The sequence below is a fragment of the Gymnodraco acuticeps genome, unplaced genomic scaffold (genome assembly GCF_902827175.1).
Source record: "Gymnodraco acuticeps unplaced genomic scaffold, fGymAcu1.1, whole genome shotgun sequence".
Lineage (NCBI taxonomy): Eukaryota > Metazoa > Chordata > Actinopteri > Perciformes > Bathydraconidae > Gymnodraco > Gymnodraco acuticeps.
The window spans coordinates 533,736-555,077 of record NW_022990485.1 but is presented as its reverse complement, the minus strand read 5'-3'; the positions used below and the strand labels follow the sequence as shown (position 1 = coordinate 555,077).

The 21,342-nt window shown below is 41.4% G+C and overlaps 2 protein-coding genes across 5 annotated transcripts; one reads left to right on the top strand and one right to left on the bottom strand.

Moving 5' to 3' along the window:
• Positions 1–831: 831 nt before the first annotated feature.
• Positions 832–6,254, bottom strand: LOC117552785 (heat shock factor-binding protein 1-like). Its single transcript, XM_034226412.1, has 3 exons — positions 6,031–6,254; positions 5,879–5,945; positions 832–1,892 (listed from the first exon to the last, which is right to left on the bottom strand). The coding sequence occupies exons 1-3, from the start codon at positions 6,073–6,075 to the stop codon at positions 1,780–1,782; spliced, it is 225 nt and encodes a 74-aa protein (XP_034082303.1). The 5' UTR covers positions 6,076–6,254; the 3' UTR covers positions 832–1,779.
• Positions 6,255–11,197: 4,943 nt separating this feature from the next.
• Positions 11,198–14,757, top strand: LOC117552803 (serine/arginine repetitive matrix protein 5-like). Of its 4 annotated transcripts, XM_034226448.1 has the most exons (6): positions 11,198–11,311; positions 11,802–12,052; positions 12,130–12,188; positions 13,240–13,453; positions 13,529–14,558; positions 14,636–14,757. In XM_034226448.1, exons 2-5 carry the CDS (start codon positions 12,030–12,032, stop codon positions 14,553–14,555), a joined length of 1,323 nt encoding a protein of 440 aa, XP_034082339.1. In that variant the 5' UTR covers positions 11,198–11,311; positions 11,802–12,029; the 3' UTR covers positions 14,556–14,558; positions 14,636–14,757. The 4 variants fall into 4 exon arrangements, with proteins under 4 accessions (XP_034082339.1, XP_034082338.1, XP_034082336.1 ...); XM_034226447.1 differs by having other exon boundaries at positions 13,243–14,558; XM_034226445.1 differs by having other exon boundaries at positions 13,240–14,558.
• Positions 14,758–21,342: the final 6,585 nt, after the last annotated feature.

Sequence of the window (21,342 nt, the reverse complement as noted above, 5' to 3'; positions counted from 1 at the left end):
CAAAAAATGACTATCATCCAATATTGTTTTAACTACATCATAACTAACTTATTATGCATTCTAAACGTACCAATCCTGTTGTTATTTAATTTGTTATGGCCCCAAACACACATATTAAGTAAAACATTCACTCATTATATTTCCTATAGTGAAGACAGTGGATCATTACATTATCTGAATATAATAGACTCATATTAGAATACAATCTCCCCAAAATAAGTTTTAAATTATTGTTACAGTTGATGAAGGGGGTGGGGTGTCTAAAGTCAAAGATGAATCTTGATTGAGTCACCCAAAACAATTCTGCTGGGTCTCCCCAGACCCGAACACCAAATTATACACTTTTTCTTTTCCTTCAGACTTGGCTAAAATGGTCAAAATGAGTTGTGTAGTGTTTATATATCTATTGTGGAGGATATCATGAAGCCTTGTTCCCATACAAAAAACTAGAGCGTAGTTATTGTATGATTTTAACTTGAAACGGGTCACGGGACCTGAACACAACATAAGGGTTAAAGCATGTTAATTTAACTTCTGAAGAAGAAATAAGATTACAAATTGGTTTTGTGTTGAAAAAAGTAGATACTGTGATTCATATAAAAGACAATAATAATTCACACAAAATAAAAAAAAACGTCCTCTTAACAATTCCTTATTGTTCTTTAAAAACGACTATATAAATCTTGATTAATATGAAACTGTCAAAAGTAATGGAAAGTATTGCAACATAAACATTTTTTTAAATATAGCAATATAATGCATTTTTTTATCTCAAAATAATTACTTAATGTTCAAAAATAAGAAGTCAAAGAAATGATGACTCGTGAAACATTCTCAAGATTGATAGTAAGTCTTTATTTAAAGAGTTTAACATGTTCTTGATATACATGTCGTTCTTTCCAGAAGGTTTTCCATTGTTGTGATTTACAGCACAAACATTGGTTTCATAGATGATATGAATACACGGAGTGCCCCCATGTGCTTTAAACAGTGGCGGTTACACAGAGGAAGACACGATAATTCAAACACTTGTGCTTTACACGATATATTTGAATGCTTAGAAATAAATTGCATAGATGTGATAAACAGTGTATTCTCCCAGAAATCAAGATAAGTTAAAAGGCATTGAAATAATGATATATATATTGCAAAAAATCACATTACTCTATGGGTAAAAGTCACCACTTTCACACCGTTTTAAGGCCACTGGATAGCTCACTTTAAGATGCATTTCAACCTTATTCATGGAGATAATGGGTGTTTCTCAATGTCGAGTAAGCTGCTCCAGAGCCACTATTCCTAGGATCCTGGACATTGGAACAGTCCTTCAGCAGGACTCGATGACGTAGCATCCTTGAAATAGTGGCTCTGGAGGAGCCTTCCTCGACATCGAGAAACACCAAGTGAACAAGTTCAAGTTTGATGAATATTTGAATAAAAGCTTTGCCTGAGGTAGCGAATGCATCTGATGTGATTGATAAGCCTTGAGGGAACACAGCAGGTTTTGGTTAGAAAACATTGACCATACAAGTGAAAATAAATGTCTACAAAGTGCCTGAAAGCCTTTTGGCCTGCTGCACTGAAACAAAGAAAATCGTTTTGTTTTCTTGTCATAACACTTACAAATATTGTGCCTGTGATTAGTGTTAGTTCTGAGTGAAACACACACATTTGTGAGCAGCAAAGCATACATTTGGCTACATTTGAAAGTGATAAGAGGTAAAGTGATGTGTCCCCACTAAAGTGACATATCTGTGGGAAAAGGTAACAGGAAGCCCCTCAGTTTTTGGAGGTCACATGACAGGAAGTGGCCTGCTCCTCCATGCCAGCCTGCGTCATGAGCTCAGACACGTCGCTCTCAAGGTCGTCGATGCGCGTTCCCATCTCATCTATAGTGAGAAGTGAAGGAACAATGTGCTAGGGAACCAGAGAGCAACAACTCCATATAGCAACCATTTCACATTCAAATGATATTAAAGGTGACATGTCATGCTTTTCTGGTTATCACCCGTCCCCTTGTGTTATGAAGGTTTTTATGCATGTAAACGGTGTGCAGAGTCAAAACCCTCAAAGTACACTCTGTAGCGAGTAAAACTCTAACACAGAAAATACCTCCCCAAAACGCCTCGTTGGAGAAACGTCACTGTCCATTTGATTCTTCCGGGGACATCATGACGTCATGTCGTCCCCGGAACGAAATGGACCAATCCGTGGAGCCGTTACGTTACGTCCGTGGAGCCGTTACGTTACGTCCGCGGAGCCGTTACGTTACGTCCGCGGAGCCGTTACGTTAAGCCCCCGCTGATTGGTCCAAATTGACCAATCCACGGACTTCCTCACACACTCAGTGCAGGCAGCTCTGCTGATCTCTCCTCCCTGACTGCAGGCTGATAACAGACAGTTGGGATCGCGGCGAAATTCTCACTGCAGACCCATTCTCTCTGCAGACCCGTTCTCTCTGCAGACCCATTCTCTCTACAGACCCATTCTCTCCGCAGACCCGTTCTCTCCGCAGACCCGTTCTCTCCGCAGACCCATTCTCTCCACAGACCCATTCTCTCTGCAGACCCATTCTCTCTCAGACCCATTCTCTCTGCAGACCCATTCTCTCTACAGACCCATTCTCTCTGCAGACCCATTCTCTCTCAGACCCATTCTCTCTGCAGACCCATTCTCTCTGCAGACCCATTCTCTCTGCAGACCCATTCTCTCTGCAGACCCATTCTCTCTGCAGACCCATTCTCTCTGCAGACCCATTCTCTCGCAGACCCATTCTCTCTGCAGACCCATTCTCTCTGCAGACCCATTCTCTCTGCAGACCCATTCTCTCTGCAGACCCATTCTCTCTGCAGACCCATTCTCTCTGCAGACCCGTTCTCTCTGCAGACCCATTCTCTCTGCAGACCCATTCTCTCTGCAGACCCATTCTCTCTGCAGACCCGTTCTCTCTGCAGACCCGTTCTCTCTGCAGACCCATTCTCTCTGCAGACCCATTCTCTCTGCAGACCCATTCTCTCTGCAGACCCATTCTCTCTACAGACCCGTTCTCTCTGCAGACCCATTCTCTCTGCAGACCCATTCTCTCTGCAGACCCATTCTCTCTACAGACCCATTCTCTCTGCAGACCCATTCTCTCTACAGACCCATTCTCTCTAGACCCATTCTCCTGCAGACCCATTCTCTCTGCAGACCCATTCTCTCTGCAGACCCATTCTCTCTGCAGACCCATTCTCTCTGCAGACCCATTCTCTCTGCAGACCCATTCTCTCTGCAGACCCGTTCTCTCTGCAGACCCATTCTCTCTGCAGACCCATTCTCTCTGCAGACCCATTCTCTCTGCAGACCCATTCTCTCTGCAGACCCATTCTCTCTGCAGACCCATTCTCTCTGCAGACCCATTCTCTCTGCAGACCCATTCTCACAGCGTTTATCAACCTTTTTCTTACTCAATATCAAGCCACACTTATTGTTTTTACTTCGGCTGTGACTTTGTGTGTGCTCAGGGTGAGTTTGGCTGTGTTATCGCTAAACAAGGAAGTCACACCCTCCACGGAGCTCAGCGCGATTCCACAACGTCCCGACTGGTCCCGACCAATCGGAGCACACTGGGCTCACAGGGAGGGGGGGGCAAGAGCTGCAACGAGCCGTTTAGTGGAGAGAGTGAATACTGCTGAATACACATACTTTACAGAGATGCTGTATGCGAAACCAATGTGAGTTTGGAACATTGCACAGTATACATCTATTCTAGTAGACCTCAACAATGGAATTATGATCAGTGGAAATGGCCATGACATGTGACCTTTAAGCATTTACAGCAATGTCTTCTTTGACACATTGGTGCACACATCTTGTTTAATTTTGGAAGCTTTTCATTTAGTGCTAACCCTCCTCCTGGCGCTAAGCTGCTATCACGTCTAGAAAATATAGGTTTATTTTAGATTAATTGAGCGTTTGTTGTTAATTATGTTACTATAAATTATTTGGGTGAATAAAATCCAGTTTTTTCTCAAACGTACCTGCTCTCCCAGGGTTGTCTGTTCCTGTTCCTTCACAATGGATACAGTAAAAACATATAAGACTAACTGTTTTTGAGAAGGCTCCTACTCGCAGGTGTGTTGTAAACATCTTGATTAAAAGGCCAGAAGGGGAACGGGACGGGGCTGCAATGGTTAACATTTCAAAAGTCTTACTCTACTGAAAGCCTAGTTTCACAAATATATTTTACCGTAGCAAAAGCAAATAAAAATCCTAAATAATGTAGTCAAAGAGACATCTACACAGAGGTGGGGAAAGTACTCAGATCTTGTACTTAGTAAAAGTGGAAGTACTCAGATCTTGTACTTAGTAAAAGTGGAAGTACTCAGATCTTGTACTTGAGTAAAAGTAGAAGTACTCAGATCTTGTACTTGAGTAAAAGTAGAAGTACTCAGATCTTGTACTTAGTAAAAGTGGAAGTACTCAGATCTTGTACTTAGTAAAAGTGGAAGTACTCAGATCTTGTACTTGAGTAAATGTAGAAGTACTCAGATATTGTACTTGAGTAAAAGTAGAAGTACTCAGATCTTGTACTTAGTAAAAGTGGAAGTACTCAGATCTTGTACTTGAGTAAAAGTAGAAGTACTCAGATCTTGTACTTAGTAAAAGTGGAAGTACTCAGATCTTGTACTTGAGTAAAAGTAGAAGTACTCAGGTCTTGTACTTAGTAAAAGTAGAAGTACTCAGATCTTGTACTTGAGTAAAAGTAGAATTACTCAGGTCTTGTACTTGAGTAAAAGTAGAATTACTCAGGTCTTGTACTTAGTAAAAGTGGAAGTACTCAGATCGTACTTGAGTAAAAGTAGAAGTACTCAGATCTTGTACTTGAGTAAAAGTAGAAGTACTCAGGTCTTGTACTTAGTAAAAGTAGAAGTACCAGAGTGTAGGAATACTCTGTTACGGTAAAAGTCCTGCATTCAAAATGTTCCTCAAGTAAAAGTAGAAAAGTATTCTCATCTAAATATAGTGAAAGTAGCGACAGTAAAAGTAGTCATTGTGCAGATTGGTCCATTTCAGAATAATATATATGATATGTTTTATAATGATTGATCATGAAAGTGTTCTCAAAGCTGGTAAAGGTGCAGCTAGTCTGAATGACTTTGTATACTGCAGGGTAGCTGGTGGATTTACTCCAGGTGGAACTAAAGTCTGATTTAAGACCTGATTAGATTTCACATCATTCATCTGTAAAGTAACTAAAGGTATTAAATACATGTTGTGGAGTAAAAGTACACCATGTACCTCTGAACTGTAGTGTAGTACTACTAAGTAGTATAATGGAAATACTAAAGTAAAGTACAAGTACCTCAAAATTGTACTTAAGTACAGTAGTTGAGTAAATGTACTTAGGTACTTTACACCTCTGTATCTACGTATGAATCCATCATTTTGGGCAAGAGGACCAGATTTTGGATTGTAATTAGGAACACATTTGCTTTTTCTTAATATGACGAGTCAAAATGTCTGCCATGCTCAGGAAAATAACTTCGAGAACACATTTTGTGTTTTTATCTTTTATGCTTACTATTTTAGTTTTTGCATTTCACAAATGTATCTTAAATAGAAAAATATGCATAAGTATTATTCCCTAAAATTGGATTTGAGGTTTTAGTTTTAGACTGAGTTCAGTTTGAACGCCCCCGAGTGGCCATGCATGTTACACAGCTGTGTGTTTGACAGGAGGACACGTCTCAGGTGCGTTTTAGCTCAATGCAGGACTCGCTTAATTCATTATAACAATAAGTAAATGCTGCGACAATTATTGAGTAGACCGGAAACGCCAAAAAATGAAGCAGGCAGTGAAGTTACCAGCTGTTTTTACATTTTAAAAAAAGGATATGTTTGGACTCCAGCTGCTCAGAAATTCCCTTGAATCGTCCCTGAAGTCTTTGCATTGTTTCCTCCATCTATAAGAAGAAAAAAACACGACATTTAAAGTATTACAATGTTAGTTTTTGTGCACATACCTTTATCGTTGTCAGACAAACTCACCGCTTCTGTCAACTCTTTAGCTGAATTGCTCTCTGTTTTCGACATCGTTTCTTAAACAACAGTGTTAGTATATCGGCTGAAACCTAATCTTGGCCCCTACAACCTGAGTATGAATGTTCTCTTGCTGTAAAAATCTCCTTTCTGTTTCCCCCATGGATGTATAATAAGAGGTTTCCCCTCGACAACGTTAGCAATGACTCCCATAGCTTGAGTCGAAAGACTGAAAACAACGCGACTTCCGCGTGCAGTTTTTTTAAATGTCAAAATAAAAGTCCCTAGATGAAAGCATCTGAAAAAGGGAATCATAATATTTTAAGTGTCTTGCGATGAGGTTCAGGTAAAGCACGGTTAAAGTATTATATTTCAGTCAAAATGTTCCGGTGCTACAGAAATAACATTCTGGGCTCTATCAATCAACATACCTGGGTTATGAGTTGATACATTTTCCTATCCGTATATCATTTAAAATATGTTTGGGAGAAGGTATTGGTGGTTATAGCTTTTAATTACGTCAGCACGCAAGACACTTCAAATATTATGATTCCCTTTTTCAGATAATTACATCTAGGGACTTTTATTTTGACATTTTAAAAAACTGCAGGCGGAAGTCACGTGGTTTTCAGTCTTTCGACTCAAGAGCCTCATCCCAATAACCCTCCTCGACTCCTCTCTTCCCCCTTAATTATAAACTATAATATAAGAAGACGTCCGTTTGTGATGACGCCACACAGCTGATCGTCTGACAGCAGGGTTGCATTCCAATAGTCCATTTAGCTTAGGAACCTTCCTAACGGAGTGAAATGACCCGGAAGTACGTCACTGGCAGCCATGATAAGTGCCGTTCCAATTCTCCAAATGAAAGGAAAGGAGGTTTCAAACTTCCTCTGTCACTACCCGATCTGCAGCTCTGCCCGATCTGCAGTGCGCATGTGCGAGATGGTCCGCCATATTGGACAACTCCGGACGGCAACCCAAGTAGGACAACATTGACACAGTGGCTTTTGACAAAAATAAAACGAGAGAGAGATGAGTTATTGTTATAACAACGTGACTTCACTATTATTTAATAACTCTTTTTATTGGGTTCTTTTATTTGTGGTTAAGTACATTGTCAGATTAAGTGAGAAATGGATTTAACTTCTGCTAGACAGCTATCATACTGAATTTACTGTGAATGTATGCAAAAATGTATGGCATATAGCTGTCTAACAGAAGTTAAATTCATAGGACAAAATTGACATCTAGACCGTCCTGAACGCAACTTGCAATTGCCAATTCGCAAGTTTTACATGTGACACAACGGGTGATTTGCAGAGTTTTTACATGTGACAAATGGTGATTTGCATTGCATCTGACAGAATGAAGACTTTAGTGTTTTACAACAATTTGAGAGAATACATGTCTGAAGGTGAATTTCACACAGACCTCTCTAAAAATGAGCGAGATCAAATGCGCCGTGCGTCATCGAACTTTACAGTAAAAGGTAATTAATTATCATTCTCCTGTTATTTTATGTTGTGACTAACTGATCAGTTACTTAGCTCTGTCCCAAGTTTTGTATTGTATTTTTATTCTATTGTATTTGTATTGCCTTTCTAAATGAAATAATACTATACAAAAAAATATTTAATTCAATATTATAATATAATTTATTATTTTATTATTATTTATAATATAATAATTGTATTCCTGAATGACCCCTTTTTTATGTTTGTGTTTCTGTTTTTTTAATTAATCAAGCAAAATTAAAGGATACAAACTCCAGTTATATAATTCCATATGAATAAATAATATTACATGCAAATGACATTTCCTGTAGGATGCTGAACTCTCTCCCACCTCTCCCCTCTGCCCCCATTGGACCTGGATCTTACACCCCACCCCCCCCCCCCCCCACCCCACACACACACAATATATGTATTGCTGTGCCTTCTTATTTGCTCGTATTATGATGGGATATGGTTTAATTTAGTAAATGGTTTGTGTGTGAAAAATGTATATCTCTAAAATGTGGTTTTAGGTATGATCACATTGTTATATGAAAATGTATGAAGTTCATAACAAACATTCTCAGTGTACAGTCAATCAACTGCAAAGGGTGACGATATGGCAGAAGGTGCTAATCTATATATATTATGAATTGTGTATATATTATTATATATATCTATATATATCTATATTATATATATATATATATACACAATTCAAAAGCTGGTAAGACTCTTTCAAATTTAGGCAATAATAGTCTGAACAAAAGGACTGATAACAGAGATTTGTTTGTTCAGGAATATGTATTCATATGATAAGGGCTCTTGGTCTTAACCCCAAATAATAAACACAAAAGTCTTTCATTCTGTCAGATGGTTCAAGTGCAGTCTTCATTCTGTACATAAAAACACAAAGTCTTCATTCTGTCAGATGCAAAAGTTCTTCATTCTGTAATAAAACACAAAAGTCTTCATTCTGTCCAGAGGCAAAAGGTCTCATTCTGGTAATAAAACACAGTTCTTCATTCTGTCAGATGCAAAGTCTTCACATTCTGTAATAAACACAAAAGTCTCATTCTGTCAGATGCAAAAGTCTCAGTCTGTCAGATGCAATGCAAATCACCGTTTGTCACATGTAAAAAACTTGCGAATGCGCAATGCATATTTTGTCACATGTAAAACTGGCGAATGGTTCAGACGGTCTAGATGTCAATGTCGTCCTACTTGGGATTGCCGTCCGGCGTTGTCCAATATGGCGGACCATCTCGCACATGCGCACAGCAGATCGGGCAGAGCTGCAGATCGGGTAGTGACAGTGACAACCTCCTTTAGCTTAGGAACCACTGGACCTCCCTAACCGAAAGGAGAGGAGAAAATGCTGCCCCACAATGCCTTGCAGCCGCAGCATTTACCGTCACTCAACAGTCGGCCGTTCACGGAAACAACCGATTATGACCGAGAAATGATATCATGAAAGTTACTGTGCTTATTAAGCTTTTTAAAACTTATGTGGTAAGTTGCCAAAGTGCTTTGTTCTGAACGTTCATCAGTATTATAATCAAAAAGAGAAATATGAACGTTAGTTTTGACTGAAATGATCAAATAAAGTCAACATCTCACAGTCTTTACTGAGCTGTGGGGTTTGTTCAACTTTTAAAAGATGTTTGAATGGTGATATACACAGTGATAGATGTTAAGGACTAACGTTTATAATAAATACATTTATGATTTTAAGATATTTTCATACAATCATACGTATTGGGATCATTTGTATTAATGTGGACCGGAGGGAGAGGGTGACGAGCATAAGTTTCACTTTCCTTTTTTATTTCAATTCCAACTTTGGTCCTGAAGAATATGTTTCTCTGTTGTCCACGTTCATAAAGCATAAAGCAACAGCGTCAGAGCACAGAGTCTCTAGATGAGTTTACAGGAGTCCCTCGTTCTTATTGAACATCCATGTTGTAGTCCGCTGTATAGAAAACTGTAGTTTCCATAGTTTCCCCACAGCAGCAGACGCACATTCATGACGTCCGCTGGCGCATCATAAACACGTCGGATAGTGAAAGTGCATTCGGATTCTCTAAAGTACCGCGGTCTCTTCTCCTAAGTCCTTTTGAATTCTCCTATCCACTATCCCTTAACCCCGTGACGTTTCACTCAGAGGTCAAGGAATAGGAGATAGGGTTAGAATTTAGGAGCTGATTTTTGGATTATCGGAACGCAACCCAGCTCTGTCCCCGTTCTTTTCACAAACACCCCCGCCTCTGTTAGTACACATTTACTGACACAAACATTTGTATCATCTGTTGTAGACCCCAATACATAAAATAAAATAAGAACTCATTCTCAAAAAAGATAAACGCCATTCTTAAAATGTATAAACGAACAATAGTTTGATTAATATTGATTAGAGTGCACAAAAGAAATAAAATAATTGAGAGAAGAAAAAGAGATATGTTATCTATCAAAACCCAGTTAGATTAACATTCATTGGATTGCACACTTTGTTTGTTTGTGTGGATATGTAGCACATTAACATTTTAATAGCACTTAATGACTGACTGAATGGAAATGACAATAAATGAAAATGTAAAACGAAAAAAGCGATCATGAAAATGTTTCCAATAAATGAATACAATTATTTTTGACCACTTTGTCGTTTTGCATGATGTCACTGACAATGTTTTAAGGATCTCTTGTCGAGCTAGGTTGTCCGTTTGAAATGTCTGGATGAAGATGTAACTCATTTACAAATGTTACAAAATATTTTAAAAAATGCCTCTTTTCATCCTCTGTCTGAGGGAAACCCCCAAAAAGCATGATAGGGCGAGCCAGGCCCCTTTAAGTTATTTTATTTATTTTTGTCTGCTTCTGAGAAGCTAATGTATAAGTTATACAGTTATTTCTGCAAGAAAATTACAATAAAATGACTGTTAAATCTTCACATCTTGTATTCATGTCTATAATTTTGAGCACCAAAACATTGAAAAGTATCGATAAGAGTATCGAAACATACCGATAAGCAGTATCGGTATCGATAAAATCCTAACGATACCCATCCCTACCTGCGAGTAGGAGCTCATATTGTCCTTCGGGTTTTCCCTTTCCTGTAGTGTGTTATATAGGTTTTAGTGCATGTGAATGGTCTGCAAAGGCTAAAATCCCTGTGCTACCTCCAGAGGGGGTTTCTCTCCCACACACTCCCGCCTCACTTGCTTGAAACACCCACATTGGACTCCTTTGTTTACTTCCTGAACATAATGACATCAACATGTAACACTTGGCTAGCGCTCCAACTAATTGTATGTGAAAGGCTAAGGGGCAGGACATCTCTAAGCGGTTGTCCAATCAGAGCAAGCTGGGCTCTGGTTTCAGACAGAGGGTGAAAAAAGGTGCTGCAGAACAGGCAGTATGAGACAAATAAAGGGCTTTTTGAACATTAAAGCATGAAGACATGTCTCAGTAGAGATAATACTGATATACACCTGAAAGTGAGCATCATAACTTCATTTAAATGAAGTTGGAGCGTGTTTGGATGATGTGAAGTTGGTTTTACAGTATGTGATGTATTTTCTGCAAACAGAAGGTGGAGGAAGCACGCTGGTTCTGATGTGTTGTTTGTCACAGTTAGGGGCGACTGCATCATTACGGCAGCGAGCCCCCGGGTCTCTTCAGCGTCGGAGGGTACAGGGGTCCGCATTAATAATCTTAACAAGGCCGTCAACACTGATATGATCGCTCTCAAGGTCACGATTAAGGCTGAGAGGAAAAGTATCAGTGAAACCCAGCAGGTAAGACCTGTTAAAGGAATACTTCACACCCAAAAGGACCATTTGTATATCAATGACTCCCCTGTGTTACCTTGAATTCTTAAACACATATTTGTTTTTCTTGCCTGCCTCCACTTTGTGCGTTGGTGTTCGGATCAGGGTTCAAACCCCACTGCAGTCAACATGTCGTTCTGTCCCTGAGACACTTCACCCCAAATTGCTCCTGTGGGGATTGTCCACAGTATTGAGTATGTAAGTCGCTTTGGATAAAGCGTCTAACAAGTGACATGTAATGTAATGTAACAACAGGGTGAAACAAAAACATATTTTTGCTCTCCAATTACTTCAATAAATCCCAAATGTTTTCTGTTTTCACTTTCTTCATTTTACCCTGAGAAATGCAACAAAAACAAACAAGTTTCTTGAACAACTGAAAGTAACCCTTTGTGAGAAAGTCTGATGTACAAAATGGTCATTTAGGGGTTTGAGATATTGCTCTTTTACCTTACAGTTTTTTGCACAGGACTTAAGAACTCAGAGGTGACAGAAAATCAGAAAATCAACAGCACTCAGTTGCCACCCTGACAGCACAGCAGCACCTGTAGACAATCAGCTCATTAGGCCCTGATTGGCTGCAAGCTGCAATAAAGCCTCCTTTCTGCTGCTCAGACAAGCAGAGCAAGTCACTTCGGGGCTACTGGTTCTTTACTGCTGTGTTGGAACAGAGAGAGAGAGAAATATGACTTGTGGAGTTCATTTGGGGTAAGTTTCTGCAGATATGCAAAGTTAATTGTTGTTAGCCGTCTGCGTTCTCTGATGTTTACATATTTTCTGTGCAGGATTTTCCTTATTGTCTTGGTTCAAGCAGAGCATGTGCGCTGTTTGTGGGCTTCACAAGGTGAGCTAAGCACAACATTTCACTTAACCCTTCTCTTGCGTTAGGTCATACCCCCCTTCCCATGCTATTTTTGGTCAAAATTGACCGGTGTGTTTTGCAAAGTGATATCTCTGGAACCCCTTATCCAATTTTGATTGTTGACATCTCATTTGAACAGTCAAAGCAAGTATAATCAAGGGGTGACAGACTGAATGACACCAGGGGTGAGTTTAATATTATCTTTTGCAGTAAGGTCAAAGACAGCGCTTATTTTACGTTACTGTAGTGTATATTATAAAAATGCTTGCCATGTAGGCTGTGTTTACTGGAGATGGAAGTACTTTAGTTAGTGCTGTAGCTGAGATTCTTCCCGTTCCAATGATGTATTGATTTGATAGTGTTTCATGTCATGGTCCGGACCCACCGGTGGGCCCATCAAGTTCAGCATTCACTGTGATGAATATAAAATAAGACACTGATACTGTTTTCCTCAATGAAAATGTATTGAAAGAGAAATACACCATAACAGAATGTGTGTGTGTGCATGCTCACATGTGTTCACGCACATAGTTGGCAATGCAAAATTGTGGTGGAATGTTCCTTGCAAACGTAGGCATGGCACTTCTGGCAGGCCTAGCTGGTTTTTCTCCTCTCCCTCAGGTGCCCCTTCCTGGTCTGCTGTAGGCTCATAGTCTGGATCGCTGTTGTCTTCCGTTTCTGTGAAATCTTCCTCTATCTCCTCTTCATCTGGTTAAAAAAAAGTGTCCAGAGCCCCTCGTACAGAAAATCGCCTAATCGGTCGCCTACTCATTGTGTCAATGAGTCAAATGTCGGCAAGCCACAAATATAACTGCTTGAGAGCCAGTAAGGGAGGCGCAATTAGTGAGAGGTTTGTGTTTCTTGAGGGGCACCGAGCTCGCACCTGTGAGAAGGTAGAGGTTCCCCTAACGTGTGTATAGATGTTTTCCATCTGCAGGATGAACATAATGCACTCATACCCATTCGTTTTCTATGGTGGTCAAGTGCTGTGAATGACTATAGCTGTGGCTTTAATATTTTTCTTTTTCTCTAGCAGCTCAGAGCAAGAACAACAACACATATGTTGGCTTCAGGCAAAATAATCGGGAAGCTGGTGTCAACTATCTCCAGAATCGACGCAGACAGGCCCTAAGCAGAAACTTAAACATACCTTCAGCTGTGGGCGGTCGTTTTAGCTGGGGGCCTTCTACTGGTGGCTACACACAAACTGTTTCACAGCCAACTAAAAGTGGCTTGGCTAAAGTCAGGTTAGTGCAGGGCAGCTCAGTGTCAAAACCTAACTTGAATCGTGTGCCTAAACAGCGTTTTCATGGCCTTTCTAGTGCTATTGCCGGTAGCGATTCTCTGAGTAAGAGCAGCAACAAGGACACGGGGAAGTCTTCCAGCCTGTTTGGTGCTGGCGCTCCTGAGCCAAACCAAACCCCTGCACGGACCAAAACTTCCTCCAGTGTTCGCGCTAAGCTAGTGTCTAAAACGGCTAAATCTTCCCGTCCCTCAGCTCCTAAAAACCCCAGCCAGACTGAGGTTGTGAACCCATACAAGAGTAAACTGTTTTCAGGGAATGCAGGAAATGCCAGAGGAAGCTACAAGGCTATTTCCATGGCCTCAAGTTATGGCACTGACTCCAAATCGTCCAGAGAGGGAACCTCTGGTAAGAAGTTCGCCCCGACCAAGACCCACATCATCCCTGATAAATTTGGTGGCTATGCTATCAGACGGCTGAAGGCTCCTGGGCAGGAGAAAGTGAGTGTCAGGAAGCCCCAGCAGCAGACTCCCAACAAGGCCTACAATGCTCCCCGGCAGCAGATTCCCAACAAAGCCTACGAGGCTCCCAACAAGGCCTACAATGCTCCCCGGCAGCAGATTCCCAACAAGGCCTACGTGGCTCCCAACACGGCCTACAATGCTCCCCAGCAGCAGACTCCCAACAGGGCCTACGAGACTTCCAACATGGTCTACAATGCTCCCCAGCAGCAGGCTCCCAACAGGGCCTACAATGCTCCCCAGCAGCAGACTCCCAACAAGGCCTACAATGCTCCCCAGCAGCAGACTCCCAACAAGGCCTACGAGACTCCCAACAGGACTCCCAACAGGGCCTACGAGACTCCCAACAGGGCCTACGAGACTCCCAACAGGCCCTACAAGACTCCCAAGAAGGCCTACGTAGCCCCTCAGCGGCAAGCAACAAACCAGGCCTACGAGGCTCCCAACAGGGCCTACGTGGCCCCTCAGAGGCAGGCTGAACCCCAGACCTACATCTTTCCTCAGGTTGCTCCTCCCAAACCTCAAGTCCCGAGTGCTCACATAAATGCCAAATGGTTTCGTGTCAGTCCAAAGTGGGGACAATAGCAGGTGAGTTCTATGCTCGCTTTCTTGCTGTTCTATACATTAACTTAAACCTGGTGACTAATGTGTGTTTGTTCTTACAGGTGCAGCTGGTGTCCTCGGATGAATATTTCGTTTTTTTTTTTAAATGAAATAAATACATTAATTTACCACCTGGTTGTGTCTTTACTTCACCTTGTATTGTGGGATGGTGAATGCCTTAGCATGAGTGCTTGTGGCTTGGTGCCCTCTAGTGTCTAGTGCAAAAATGTTTCCTTTACAAAACACATTTGCAAAATGTATCTTAATACTTTACAGCGCTCACAAAAGATTGTGAAAATCCCCTTAGCAAAAACAAATGTCTCAATAGTTCTAGTTTAAACTATTGCAAATTTACAAAAGTGTGAGATATCTGCTTATGTGGCACACTGGTTCTTACAACAATGCAGTGTTTGCTTTTGAGTTGGACTTTTTACTTTGACCTTTACCAGTGGCACTCTTTATAATGTGACTCTTAGGTTTTAGTTAAGTGGTAAAATATCTTATCACTTTAAGGGGCTCCCACTAAATGTACAAGTCAATTGATAGACATTGAGCACTAAACTTAAAACATGTGATTCCTTATCCCAATGTCTGCACTTGAAACTTTGAAAGTTCCTCAACTTGAATGCAAAGTGTACATGCTAGTGTAGACTGTGGCCATATTGGATTACATGTTTATAATATATTGCCTTATATTTAACATTGTAGTCTGATGAAACTTTTAATGTAAAGATAAAAACCTTGCTTCTTTCAACATTAAACTTTGTAAACCAGGCTCTATCAGGGGCGTTTCCTGGACCTGGAAACATTTGGGGCTTAGCCCACAGTGGCGGAGCCAGAGATTTTCTTTTGGGTGTGCTGTGGGGTAGCTTGACGTTTCATGGAGGGTGCTCAAACATTTAGGGTTAAGGTACCGGGCGCTACAGTGGAATGTTCTACTGCAACACTCCCCACACACAGTACACCCGCGACTGTTACAATGAAGGCTCGATAATCAGCTCAGGCCATAGAGGTGTAAGCAGGGGTAAAGTCTCTATCTTTTAGTATTTCATAACTGTTTTTAATTTATTCTCTGTTTTATAACTATAATGGTCATATGAAGGTGTGCCTTGGAATAATCTTTCACATACTAATTGCATTCACTGAACACGATAAATTACAATCCTGCCGTCCTCTCTATAGTGTCATGAGGTGCAGGTGAAGCACGGTTAATGTATTATATTTCAGGGAGAATTGTCCGGGGCTACAGAAAAAACATTCTGGGCTCTATCAATATCTCTGTCCCTGATATGCAAGTTGCAAATCCAAAGTGCCTCATTTTCATATGTAAAATTCAACCTGTTCTCACCAGAATGCGTGACTCCACGACTCCTTTGACACCGCATTGCGTCGTGGAGTCACGAACTTTGCTACATTTACGTGTCTGCACCACGCAAACAACCCCAATGTAAAGTGAATGTGGCTGCTTTGTCGTGGTGCACACACGCATTTCTACAACGTCCAGCAGTGAGCTTTTATTCTATAAAATGTTTTTTAAATCTACTTTATAGCTTGTAGAAACTCGCGGGAGGCTTCTTTTATTATATTTGTATTCATAATATTTTTTGTTTTTCGTCAGAATGTATTATGGTGCATTAGTTACGAATTTCTGTTCTCAGAAAACTGCATTGTGTGTAATACAACTGTGATTTTTATTAAATTAGTTAGTTTTTAAGGAAGGCCAGAGCTTCAGCTGTGTCCAATAGATTGTTCCCTTTAGTTAACGTTTTTCAAAAGAACATTATATTCCGATTTGATCATTATTATTGTATTACGGAAAGCAATGTGAGCGTCCATTCCCATTGGATAACGCAGGATTTTACACCCGGAAGTAAGTATTCTCTTTACTGTCGATTGATTTTATAGTGATATCTGCACTACTCATCATCTCAAAAACACCAGATTATCCTTGTTGATTACACAACATTGATTGGTTTAAATTGTGTACAAGGCTTTTGTAATTTTCCTCTTCGATTCGGAGAAACAAATATTTGTTCAGTTTAGGATGGCCGAAGACACTACACTACCCAGAATCCTCAGCTATCGTTTGGGACTACACCATGTGCTTTGCTTGACAAACCCTGTGATTTGTCCTCAAGCTCTGTGATTGGATGTTGGAGTGGCAGTGCGCGAAGTTTACGCCGAGCGTCACAGCATTTTGAAATGGAATGAAACCCATCGACGGCACACTATTCAAAACAGGAATCGAATGTCTCCCCCAGACAGACTAGAAGATCTCCAGCATCTTGCTGCACACGTGGAAGGATCTCAGCTTCCTCAGAAAATAGAGTCTGTTCATCCCCTTCTTGCAGGGGCGGACTGGGACTACAAATCAGCCCGGGACTCTCGACCGGCCCACTTCGGTACCGCCGGCCCACCGCGATACCGCATAATAGCGCTAGTAAATTGTCGAAGGGGGGGGGGGGGGGGGGGGGTGTGCTAGTGACTTACCGCAGAGGTTGACATTAAGGGTAAAATGGACTTGTATTATCACTGGCCCCACCATTGTAACCACTGGCCCGGAGCATTCGTCCAAAAAAAAAAAATCGACTAATATAGAAGAAAATTAACACATAATATAATAATATATTTTATTTCTTTAGCGCTTTTCTTGAACCCAAAGACATGTGTTGCAATAGTAATTTATGCACTAATTACATTACTACTTGTACTCCAACATTTGAATCATCAGTTCTTCCTCATTTTCCTCAATTGTTCATATTTAGTTTATTAAAATAATGATATTGTGGTCATTGTTAAAAAATGTCTGCTATTATTATGAGTATTATTATTTGTATAATGCACTTTCTGCCTTCCTGTCATTAGGAGTTAGACATGTAATGGATATGTAATAGATTAGATTAGAACCTTCATTATCCTAAACTGCTGGGACATTTCGCCAATACCTTTTATATTGTCTACTCTTCACTTACTTGTCAGCATAGGTCGGCATTGATGTACAGAGCCGACAGAAGACCTTGTTTATATTGGCATCATATTGAGAGGTGCAGTGACGCATCCTAAAACCAGGAAGTAAGCTGCTGGTTCCCTCGACAAAAAGCAATGGGATTTCTCCACAGGGTTTTGGAAAATAGCTGGAACTAAGGTCTGTGGAAAACAAACCTGTTTGATAAATGCACGTTTTGTTCAGCCGGATAATCTCCACATGCTACCCTACTTTTATAATTTTTGAATCATAAATCTAATCGATAGATTATAAAAGGGTTTTAGGACGCGTCACTGCACCACTAGAAGCCAACTCCATCGATCAAGCTGGTTGAAACTTTCTCTCCCTCTTTTTCTCATGCTCCCTGTCACTCTCCTTTAACTCCTCCGGTGATTTTCTTTTATTTAAAGATAGTTTTTTGCCGGCGCTTGGCCGGTTACCGCTGGTATTAAAAACATTTTGGCGAATGGTTAGGTGCAGAGCCCTAGAGAGATAATTATAATTATAATTATTATTATATAATTATCTCTCTAGGGCTCTGGTTAGGTGGCGAGAAAGTCTGTAGTGAAGGAGCGCGCTCACGGGAGCCTGCTCGTGCTGCGCTCTGCAGCAAACAGCTGTTTGCTTTTCACCCAACAACGACAACCGACTCACGGAGCGCTATGTTGTAGCGTTGATAAACGAAACAATTTAACAAAATTGCTAGTCAAAATACCAATACCACAGGACAATTTGTTTAAAGCAATATTTTTAGTGGCCCGAGCGGGCAAGTGGAAAGTACATTATGCTGGCCCGGGGTGTCTAAATAGTGCTTCCGGGCCAGCGGGCCATTTAATGTCGAGCCCTACCGGTTACCGGCCGGCCCACACCGTCCGACCGGCCCACTTCAGTAACGGCCCATCGGGATTCGTCCCGATGGCCAGTCCGCCCCTGATAAGAGCCATGGGACGCTACTCAAGATGGCGCAGACAAAATAAACTTCCGGTGAGACCGAGGACCGAGGAGCGAGGAAATGAAAATAGTCGACCTGAGACAGGGCCCCGGAAGTCCGTCAGTGGCAGCCATGTTAAGTGCCGTTCCAATTCTCTAAATGAAAGGAAAGGAGGTTTCAAACTTCCTTTATAACCTCCTTTAGCTTAGGAACCACTGGACCTCCCTTGACGAAAGGAGAGGAGAAAATGCTGCCCCACAATGCATTGCAGGCATGGGCGCGGGAAGGGGGGTGCTGAGGGCGCTGCAGCACCCCCTAGCGGCAGGCAGGGGGTGCGGAGCTCCCCTGTCTGAATTATTATTTGACGGTTATTGCTGCTCCCGCTGTGCATAATCTGTGTAATTTGTAGCCAATAAATTCCACATTGTTGGTAAAATAATATTTTGGCCTGCCCCGAATGTTTTTTCTGTAGCACCGGACAATTCTACCTCAATAACATAATACATGTTTTACGTGAACCTCATCATGCCACTCGAGAGGACGGCAGGACTGTAATTTCCCGTGTTCAGTGAATGCAACAGAGGCAAGACACCAGACCAATCAGAGAGTTGCATGGAAATAAAAGTGTGCTTGTGTCATTCAAACTCGGCTCTGTTTGTGTGTGTGTGTGTGTGTGTGTGTGTGTGTGTGTGTGTGTGTGTGTGTGTGTGTGTGTGTGTGTGTGTGTGTGTGTGTGTGTGTGTGTGTGTGTGTGTGTGTGTGTGTGTGTGTGTGTGTGTGTGTGTGTGTGTGTGTGTGTGTGTGTGTGTGTGTGTGTGTGTGTGTGTGTGTGTGTGTGTGTGTGTGTGTGTGTGTGTGTGTGTGTGTGTGTGCAGGACCGGCCCTAGACATTTTGGTGCCCTAGGCGAGATTATGATTTGGTGCCCCCCCCCCCCCCCCCCCCCTCCAAGCAATACACAATAGAATATATAAAGACTAAATGAAAAATCTCTACAAAAGACCAATACACTGTAAGAACTGAAACGTATTGACATGTTGGTTAAATACATAAAGAAGGTTTCAAATATATTCATTATTGTATGAACATGTTTTAATTGGGAGGTGGACGTCACATCCTCTGGGGGGGGTCCGGGGGTATGTCACCCCGGAAAGATTTGTTTTAACATTTTAAAGTAGAATGCTTCAATCTGCTGCACTTAGAGCAGAATTACTAGAGACTAGATCTAGGGGGCACAACTCTAAAACACCCATATGAAAAAGATCGGTTTACATTTTAACAATCAAATAAGTATGTGAACATAACCAATAACCCATAGCCAATAACAAAATAAATGTAAAGTATTTTATTTTTGTTGTTCATTCATATCTTATTTTACCTAGTTAACATTTATTTATTGATGCATATTTGTTTATATCTCCAGTTTTAAACAATATTTTTGGTTACTGTCCTATACATTGGAATGATTTCAAACCTGTTTTTATTTATCCTAATAATTATGAAGGTGTGCCTTGGAAATACTTGTTTACATAAATTGTGACCAAACCATTTGAGACCCACTGATATAACTTAGACTAAAGTGAACTATCTAAACACTCAGAGTCCTTTACCTCACTGAGCTGTAGTTATCAGCCTCAATCCAACAACAATCCGCGGTACCGATGCATGCATGCACGCCCTCTCTCTCTCTCTCTCTCTTGCTCGCTCGGAGGCTAGCTCGCACTTTGGCTGTGAGCTGCGGGCGCCTGATGCGTCAACATGCCCCACTTTCATCACTTAACAGCGCCCATCATACAGGGCAAATGCAAAATGTTGTCGGCCCGGGGTACAAAGGGTGTTTACTTTATTCAATTATTAATGTAAATGTATTACATCAAGGGCAGAACATTAGGCAGAATAAAAATGTAAAACAATTTTGTTTATAATTTTTTTTATCAGAGCTCAGCGCCCCTCCAGATCTGGCGCCCTAGGCGACCGCCTAGTTCGTCAGTGCCAAGAGCCGGCCCTGTGTGTGTGTGTGTGTGTGTGTGTGTGTGTGTGTGTGTGTGTGTGTGTGTGTGTGTGTGTGTGTGTGTGTGTGTGTGTGTGTGTGTGTGTGTGTGTGTGCGCGGACATAGCGCATTTATGGCGCATTTCCACTGCAGCGGGTAGCCCCGTTTAAGCGTCCTTAACCGTCCTCAAGCGGCCAGGCCAGTTTTTGGTGGCCTTTCCATATAGCCTAGTACCGGCTAGCGGGTACTTTTTCCCTCTTTTTCCAGCCCCATAAAATCGTGGTTCTATCAGACCAGGGCCAGGGCTGAACTAGTGACGTCAACACTCTCGACTGCTGATTGGTCAGAGAGAATCGTCACAAGATCGCGCGCGAGTTCATCCCTTTATATAAAGGCTGCTTCTCAGGTCGATTAAATGAAATCCTTGCTTCCCTCACTTGCGTCGTTTCCCTGCGTTTAGTCCCTCCCACCAGGGAAGCATGGAGGGACGCAAGGAAACCACGAGAAGCAGGGAAATGAGTTTTAAGAGCAATGGGACGTCCTTTCCTCCGGAGCGTCACGTGAAGTGACGTCCGTTTGTGATGACGCTGCACAGCTGATCGTCTGACAGAAGCCAGCTCTGTCCCCGTTATTTCCACAAACATTTGTATCATCTGTTGTAGATCCCAATAAATAAAATAAAATAAGAACTCATTCTCAAAAAAAATAAACGCCATACTTAAAATGTATAAACGAACAATAGTTTGATTAATATTGATTAGAGTGCACAAAAGAAATAAAATAATTGAGAGAAGAAAAAGAGATATGTTATCTATCAAAACCCAGTTAGATTAACATTCATTGGATTGCACACTTTGTTTGTT

Coding starts and splice junctions, on each gene's coding strand:
- LOC117552803 (XM_034226445.1), top strand. CDS start 12,030: ATGACTTGTGGAGTTCATTTGGG. Junction 12,053..12,129: donor ACTTGTGGAGTTCATTTGGG/GTAAGTTTCTGC, acceptor TTTTCTGTGCAG/GATTTTCCTTATTGTCTTGG. Junction 12,189..13,239: donor CTGTTTGTGGGCTTCACAAG/GTGAGCTAAGCA, acceptor CTTTTTCTCTAG/CAGCTCAGAGCAAGAACAAC.
- LOC117552785 (XM_034226412.1), bottom strand. CDS start 6,075: ATGTCGAAAACAGAGAGCAATTCAGCTAAAGAGTTGACAGAAGCG. Junction 5,946..6,030: donor CTAAAGAGTTGACAGAAGCG/GTGAGTTTGTCT, acceptor TTCTTCTTATAG/ATGGAGGAAACAATGCAAAG. Junction 1,893..5,878: donor TGAGCAGCTGGAGTCCAAAC/ATATCCTTTTTT, acceptor CACTTCTCACTA/TAGATGAGATGGGAACGCGC.